Source organism: Phoca vitulina, unplaced genomic scaffold (genome assembly GCF_004348235.1).
Source record: "Phoca vitulina isolate PV1807 unplaced genomic scaffold, GSC_HSeal_1.0 scaffold42, whole genome shotgun sequence".
Taxonomy (NCBI): domain Eukaryota; kingdom Metazoa; phylum Chordata; class Mammalia; order Carnivora; family Phocidae; genus Phoca; species Phoca vitulina.
Window position 1 is genome coordinate 7,332,296 of NW_022589745.1, and position 8,326 is coordinate 7,340,621.

Below are 8,326 nucleotides of genomic sequence, written 5' to 3' on the forward strand. Positions count from 1 at the left end.
GTAAAATGAAAAGTGCTAATAAAGTCATGTCTCCCTCATGACAATGCAGGTTTTCAATCTCCTCTTCAGGCTACTTGATGCCCAATAAGCAGTACATGGATTCCCAGTTCTTCAATCTTTCTCAGGATTTTTTTTTTTTTTTTAAAGATTTTATTTATTTATTTGACAGAGAGACAGCGAGAGCAGGAACACAAGCAGGGGGAGTGGGAGAGGGAGAAGCAGGCCCCCCGCCGAGCAGGGAGCCCGACGCGGGACTCGATCCCAGGACCCCGGGATCACGACCCGAGCCGAAGGCAGACGCTCAACGACTGAGCCACCCAGGCACCCTTTCTTAGGATTTTTTTGCTCAGTTTCTAATTTTAAAAAATGCTGACACTGGGGACAGTGGCCTGACAGCAGACACAAGTTCAGTGGGAAAATGCACCAAAGGCCCCCCCCTGGCATTTACTTAACTCAGCTTTACCATGGACTGCGCATTTTACAAGAATTATCGCATTTATCTCATTTTATTAATAATCCCACAGGGTAGGTCCGGCGACCAGTCCCATTATACCAAGGAGGGCACTGAATCTTTTAGCCTGGTGACACGTCCAAGTGACACAGCAACTGCACTGCGGACTCAGTAGCCAGTGGCCCTAAGCGTTAGGCAGCACGGTGGTCACCGACCCTCCCACAAATCTGCCGGAACTCGAGGACCCCTAACCCCCCACCCAGGTACACGTATCCAAACGGTCGCAACCCCGCGCTTCTCTCGCAGCCAGGGGCGTTCCCAGGCATTTGCACTAACCTCATTTGCAAAACCACTTGCCCCGACCCGCGAAAACGGTTCAGGGGTGGGGGAATCCTCTCCCGCTCCGGGGCGGCCTCCAATCGCGTTGCTTTATTCAATTCCGAGCGGTTCCCGGATAAGCGAGTCCCGCGCGCGCCACGGCCACCGAGTCGCGGGGGGACTGCAGCCCTTGCCCGGGGGGGCCCGCAGGGGTCCAGGCGGCGGCGCCCCTAGCCCTGTCCGCGGGCCCGGGGGCTCCGGGGGCGTCCCGGGGGAGTCCCGGGGGGCGTCCCGGCGGCGGGCGGTCGGCGCTCCCGCGCGGCTCTCGAATCGCGGACGTCCGGCCGGCGCATCCAATGGGAAGGCGGAGTGTGGCCACGCCCACTGTGCGCGCCCCTCCGCGGTGGGCTTTTAAAGGCCGGCGGGGCGGTGCGGGGGCTCCCAGGACCTGCGCGCCGCCTCGCCTGCCGTGACCCGCCGCCGCAGCCATGCTCTCCGTCCGCGTGCCGCTCGCCACCATCGTGGACCCCCAGCAGCAGCAGCAGCTCCAGCTCTCGCCCCTCAAGGGGCTCAGCCTGGCGGACAAGGAGAACACGGTGAGCACGCGCGGGCCGGCCGGGCCGGGGCGGCGGGGGGCCTGTGGGTCGGGGGCCTGCCCCTCACCGCGCGTCTCCCCGCAGCCCCCGAGTCTCAGCGGGACCCGCGTGCTGGCCAGCAAGACCGCCAGGAGGATCTTCCAGGAGCCCGCCGAGCCGGTGAGTGGCCCGGGCAGCCGGCGGGGAAGCGGCCTGTGGGGGCGGGGCGCTGCCGGTAGGGGGCGCCAGCCGCCCTTGGCGCCAAAGCCTCATTGTCTCCTCCAGGGTTTCAAACCCTAGCCACTCCCCGGCCCGCGCTTCTTTCCCGCCAAGGCATTCCGTCCCCGTCCTTTACACTTCCGCAGATTTCCTCCTGTTCCTCTGTCACGTCCCGGTTCTGTTCTCTGTAGGATATACATGCGTGACAGCTGACCCACACACTGAACCACCCGGGATTGCCGGTCATTGAACGCACTAGGCCCGAAAAAATGGCAATTTCATGTGGTTCCCTCTATGATTAGCATTTTCATTACTTTCTCGCCCAACAGAAAACTAAGGTGCTTGGCCCCAGCGTGGAGGACGAGCCACTACTGAGAGAAAACCCTCGTCGCTTTGTCATCTTCCCTATCGAGTACCATGATATTTGGCAGATGTATAAGAAAGCTGAGGCTTCCTTTTGGACAGCTGAAGAGGTAATCAGAGTCAGGAGCTGGAGACTTAAAAGGAAGTTGAAGCGTTGCCCCCAGCTCTAGAGGAAGCCCCCTGCAGTGGTGGTTGTAACTTGCTTGAAATATACTCTTGTTCCTCTTGGGGGTGGTTGGGGATGGTTGCCCACGGAGGATGTGGAATGGGAGGGAGCTGTGCATGGGCGGGATGTTCTTGATCAAGTGGTGTCGGTAGACTTAAAAGAAGGTTTAAGAATTATGGTATGGCCTGGGTGGCTCAGTTGGTTAAGAATTATGTGTATGTGTGAGGCCCCGCATGCTTAATGTCCCTTGTGGTCGTCTAAACTTCAGGTGGATCTTTCCAAGGACATTCAGCACTGGGAATCCCTGAAGCCTGAGGAGAGATACTTTATATCCCACGTTCTGGCTTTCTTTGCCGCGAGTGATGGCATAGTAAATGAAAACTTGGTGAGTTTCCAAAAAACGTCTGCTCTCATTCACTTCAAGATTAAAGAGAAAATCAATTCTCTCTCCTCATCAAGTTATACTGGTTGTAAGCTAGTAGTTCTGTTACATGGTGTTGCCTGTTTTATAATATCCTTTGCAGTTCTTTCTTCCCTATGGTTAATTTTTCCCCCCACTGGCTCTCGAGAGGCTCAAAGACAATGTTAAGTGGTAGTAATAGGTTTACTCCTTGTGGCTATGACATTGCTTTCCTTTTTGTGGTTTTGCTGTTTTAATAGCTTGAGTCTATATATGTCTTACAGTGAGTGGATCCTTCGTGCAGTGAATTAGGAAAAAATGAATTGATGAGTGTTCTTAGGATCCCTATAAAATAGACATTATCTATTTCCTGATCTGTAAATTGAGCGCATATGGCATAAAATGCCCAGCTTTACCACAGAATAATGAAGTATTGTTTCTAAAAATAGAAGCAAACCCTATAATGGTACAAAGGGAGTGTGATGTATCCAGGATCCTCTGAGTGGATGCTCCTCAAGCTGAACTGTGATGTGTTTTACCACTAGGTGGAGCGGTTTAGCCAAGAAGTTCAGATTACAGAAGCCCGCTGTTTCTATGGCTTCCAAATTGCCATGGAAAACATCCATTCTGAGATGTACAGTCTCCTCATTGACACTTATATTAAAGATTCCAAAGAAAGGTGAGTATTTGGGTGGCCTGCCAACATGTTTAGGACTCACTAATTGTTACGTTATTTCAAGTTTTTGAGTTTACATAGGGGTAGAAGAATGACTTAAGTGACTAAGCAGACAAAGCAGTTTCTACCACCCATGTTCCCGTCTGCTCTGAGGAAGAGGCCTACACTCACTTTATTAGCAAGTCACTTAAAAACTCAAAGTTCTGAGGTTACTCCATTTTTAGAAGTGGAAGTGTACCGTTGGTCGTTCAATCTAATGCCTTTGAAAACAAAACAAAACACATCCAAGGAGGCTGTGTATGATGAACAAAATCCTAGGTCTGAGAGTTTGTACTCGTGTGGCCAATCTGTTAACCTACAATGGGAAGCTGGGGCAAAATGGAGGGGATGGAGGGTACACCCGAGTAGAACGTTACTCTCCTCTTCAAGAGCTCGTAATGCAGTACAGAGAATCAGACCTAGAAGTGTGAGTGAGAGGAATTCCATAATAAAGCAGAGGCAGCAGTTTACGGTTAGATGAACTTAGGCACAGGACTGTGTGAAGAGTGGTTTGCATCATGGGATCACAGAGGAGAAATGAAGGTAGCTTCACACACACAATGCCCATTTTACATTTTCAAGATTAGAGAGAAGGAGAACGTTAAAAGTGGCTGTCTAAGTGGTCTAGATCCTGAGGTCAGCTTCAGGATGAGAGTCTTGCGTGGAACAGAAGTGGTAGGGCTGGAAGGTAGGCTCTTGTGGGTAACCAGGAAGAGTGTGATTTGGGAAAATGAGTGGTGGCTTGGAAGGGCTGGCAGGATTGGGGAGACTCTGGGGGGTAGGACGATTTGAACACATTTGTAGGCAGAAATGAGGAAAGATAAAGATAGGCATGACCCGGATAAATAACCAGAAGAGGCAGGATCAGGAAGGTGTGGTGGTTGAGCTTCAAAAGCTAGGGAGAGGCAGACCCTGGTCTCAGGATGTAGACATGGAAAGAGAATGAAGGGAGCCATATCATCTGATGACCTTGGCTTCAGAGAACAAGGTCGCCTGATAAGGAACAGGCTGGAGAATCTGTAGACTCCCAGGCAGGGCACAGGGTTACATTGGAGGCGGAAGAGGGTAATAAGGAAGACCCAGGTAAGTGGGGGGCCAGTTGATTTGCTTTCCTGATCTGGGACCATCAGTGTAGCATAGAATTACAGTAGGAAGCAAGCTCAGATGATTCAATTTATTGGCTTTAATTACTTTATTATATACATATGGCATTTGGGGCCCATATAATTGACCTGATGGTATAGTCTGGTGAGGAAGGTGCTATCTAGGAAGATAATGGTCAGAATAGCTGAAGTAGTCTTAGCAGTTAAGATTTTATGGCTTCTCAAGTTCAAAGATAGGGCCTGTGAACTTTGTCATGACCTGGGCTTGATATAATTAAGCTGATAAATGCTCTTGGTGTAACGGACTAAGACTTTTAATGTTAGTAGATCTCGGGGATCCCTATGAACTAAAGAATAGGAACCAAGTGAATGTTGAGATTTTAAAAAGAACACTGGAGGAAAAGCAAAAACAGTAATGAGAAAACATTTCAGTTTGAGGCTCGATTTGGCCTTGGCCCCAGTGGTGTTCTCCGGATGTTTGTGATAGGAGGTCTTTGCTGTAACTGCTGACGCTCTGGGTGTCTACTAGGGAATTTCTCTTCAACGCCATCGAGACAATGCCTTGTGTAAAGAAGAAGGCAGATTGGGCCTTGCGTTGGATTGGGGACAAAGAGGCTACCTACGGTAAGGACCCCTCTGGCCCCGTGTCCCCCTGAGCTTCATCCTCTTGAGTGACGTCCCTGGTCTGTGGCCCCCCTTGTGCGTGTGCTCGGTTGCTCACTAGAACTATGTCGGTGTTAACTCTTCACAGGAGAACGGGTTGTAGCTTTTGCTGCTGTGGAAGGAATCTTCTTTTCTGGTTCTTTTGCGTCAATATTCTGGCTCAAGAAACGCGGCCTGATGCCTGGCCTCACGTTTTCCAATGAACTTATCAGCAGAGATGAGGTGAGTCTAATTCACATAACAGGTTAATGGGCACCCCAAACATCTACAACTCTTGGGTTCACTGATGGGAACTCCAGATAAAAGATTGCCTGATATCCACATTTAACATGTGAGTTCAGCCATATCCGTACTTGGCAGGAAATGAAATACTTTAATTTATTGGAAGTACTTGTGTTCTCAATATCTTAATATGTCTGATGCACCCTAGGTGATGGGGTGTTCTATTCTTTTTGCCCAGTATTCTCTATGACCCTACTGTACTTCAAAGTTGGGTGATAAGCATCCTAGTGAAGAATGAGAATCCATTCTGGTCCAGTTTATGTCTTTGAGTGCACTTGGATTAAACTGGAGGGGAAGGTGAAGATGTCCAGATGTTCTAATTTAATTCCAGTTGGCAAGGCCAGGGCCATGAACCCTGCCATACTTGGAGCCCAGTGGGCAGATCATTTGGTCTTGCTTTATAAGAAGCTCTTCCTTCTGTTATAGGAAGATCAGGGTTACTTGGCACTAAGACTCGTAGACTCCATTCACTGGAAATTGCGTTACTGATTTCCCAAGCATTAGGCTGTAAATCTCACAACCAGCTAGCCTGTTCACCGAGTTTTGCCTTTCCTGCTGGGAATAGTGGCAAAACAGGAGCTCACAGATGTAGGAAGAATGCTTTGAGCAGAAGTCCTACCCCATCCTTGGCTACCACACGGGGCAGCAGGGACCGGACCTGGCCTGCTGTTGTTCCCCAGAGGAGCAGTGTTGAGGGCCTTGGGTGCTGCTGAACCTGCCGTGACCTTCGCAGAGCAGATGGCAGTTGAAGCCCTCTTCCCCTTGACCGTTGAAGTGCTTAAAGCACCGCCACACAAGGGGTAGGAGGAGAATGCAGAAAAGGGGAAAGCCATTTCCTGTTTCACGTTACCAATACAAGTCTGGTTCTTTTTTTTTTTTTTCCTTTTTAAAGATTTGTTTATTTGTTTATTTGTTTGACAGAGAGAGAGACAGCGAGAGAGGGAACACAAGCAGGGGGAGTGGAAGAGGGAGAAGCAGGCTTCCCGCTGAGCAGGGAGCCCGACGCGGGGCTCGATCCCAGGACCCTGGGATCGTGACCTGAGCTGAAGGCAGACACTTAATGACTGAGCCACCCAGGCGCCCTGATACAAGTCTGGTTTTAATAGTGATCTTAAACCTTTTCTTCTAGGGTTTACACTGTGACTTTGCCTGCCTGATGTTCAAACACCTGGTCCACAAACCTTCCGAGCAGAGAGTGAAGGAAATAATTATTAATGCCGTTCGGATAGAGCAGGTGGGTGTTGCATCAGGGTCTCTCGTGCCAGCTAGAAGGTGTCTTGATGCTTCCGTTTTATTGAGAAGCTCTGTTTTGGTCTCTAGGAGTTCCTCACGGAGGCCTTGCCTGTGAAGCTCATTGGGATGAATTGCACGTTAATGAAGCAGTATATTGAGTTCGTGGCAGACCGACTTATGCTGGAGCTAGGTTTTGGCAAGGTAAAGTATTGTTTATAGCCTTCTGGTTCTTCTGAAACTGGTGTTCCGTATTTAAATTTTCCTGTGAACCTTTTCAGGTTTTCAGAGTAGAAAATCCATTTGACTTTATGGAGAATATTTCACTGGAAGGGAAGACTAACTTCTTTGAGAAGAGAGTAGGCGAGTATCAGAGGATGGGAGTGATGTCAAGTCCAACAGAGAATTCTTTTACCTTGGATGCTGACTTCTAAGACAAATGAAGATGTGCTCTTATTTTGCTGATTTTTTTTTCCCCTTTCTCATCCAAAAAAAAAAAAAAAAAATCAGCTACTTGAAGTGTATCAAACCAGCTACACCATGAATTATCCATAATGTTCATTAATAGTATTGTTAAAACTGTGTAGCTACCTCATAAGCAAGCCTGTTGATTAGTGATGCTAGTTGTCTCACCTAGAAAGAAGCATAGACAAAAGCTACTCGGATTCTTAGGAAAGACCTTGGCCGTGTTTGGCTTTTGCAGGCAGGCTGGCTGTCCGTGAGTTCACCGTGGCTCTTAGTGGCAGTCAGGGCTCAACATGTGTGGACCCTGGAGTGAGTCAGATCCAGCAGGATTAATCAGTCAGTTACTCAAAGGCCCTTGGGAGGTCTCAGCCTTGGTGCTTCAAAGCAGATTTTAAAGTTTACCTACTGATTTGTATATAAAACTGGCACTTTACATACAAATAAACAGAGTTTGTACTGTTGAAATAAAGGCCTGATTTAACCTAATTTGGTTTCTAGCCCACGTGCAAAGCCTTCTATTGACCACTAATGGGAGCTGGTCTGGATTTTACTAGGTGGCCAAAGTCCGTCAAACCTGTGCAGATCAAGCACGTTATTTCTATTCTTTATTTTCTAGAATGGATGTGCTCTTTGATCAACTTCAAAGTCAGCCCTGCACATACCTAGGTATTAGCTAGTTGGTGCCACAAAGAAGACAGGTTGTGGTTTGTATTTTGGAGGCCAGGTCGAGTGTTGTGGAATGACAGCGAGGGGAAAGGAGCTTCTGACTTAAATCATTGGAGCTTGCAGTATGATGCAGGCTGTCTGCTGGTCACCTGGGCATGTGAGAGGGGCAGCATCCTCTTATAGTCCCCAACTTCAAGCTCTTAACGAAGATCTTTAGATCCTTAGCTATAGGATCTGAGATAATATTGTAAATTGATTTTCCAATCATCCTTGCACAAAATGCCCCACTGAGGATCTTGCTCCATTTAAGTGGCACAACCAGGACTGAAGTTGGCTCCCCGAAAAGCTGAGCATGTATTCCGATTTGGTTGAATTTGTAAGTAGGTACTGTTGCTCTATTTCATTTATATTTACTACATGTTTTTTAAATTAGAACTTTTTTTTTTTTTTTTTTTTTTTACTGTGTATGTCCTTTTATATCTGTGGTTCATAGTTTGAAATAATTGCCCAGTTAGTGCAGTTCATGATTGAAGCAGATAGAATTCAGTGCAGTTACTTCCAGCATCTGCCTCAATCTGAGCATTTACCTTATTGGATTCCTGACCTTCAGGAGAAAACTCGAGTTGCATGAGCTATATTAACACATGCTCTATTTGCATTATAATTTTAGATTGATAGTATAAGATAATATACTTAATAGGGCTAGTTTG

The 8,326-nt window shown here is 48.0% G+C and overlaps 1 protein-coding gene across 2 annotated transcripts; it reads left to right on the forward strand.

The window, feature by feature from the left end:
- Positions 1–1,212: 1,212 nt before the first annotated feature.
- Positions 1,213–8,009, forward strand: RRM2 (ribonucleotide reductase regulatory subunit M2). Of its 2 annotated transcripts, none has more exons than XM_032430084.1 (10): positions 1,213–1,365; positions 1,450–1,524; positions 1,893–2,036; positions 2,361–2,477; positions 3,038–3,171; positions 4,840–4,934; positions 5,062–5,195; positions 6,385–6,489; positions 6,576–6,689; positions 6,767–8,009. In XM_032430084.1, the coding sequence occupies exons 1-10, from the start codon at positions 1,258–1,260 to the stop codon at positions 6,917–6,919; spliced, it is 1,179 nt and encodes a 392-aa protein (XP_032285975.1). In that variant the 5' UTR covers positions 1,213–1,257; the 3' UTR covers positions 6,920–8,009. The 2 variants fall into 2 exon arrangements, with proteins under 2 accessions (XP_032285975.1, XP_032285976.1); XM_032430085.1 differs by having other exon boundaries at positions 1,233–1,365; positions 1,902–2,036.
- The last annotated feature ends 317 nt before the right edge of the window (positions 8,010–8,326 follow it).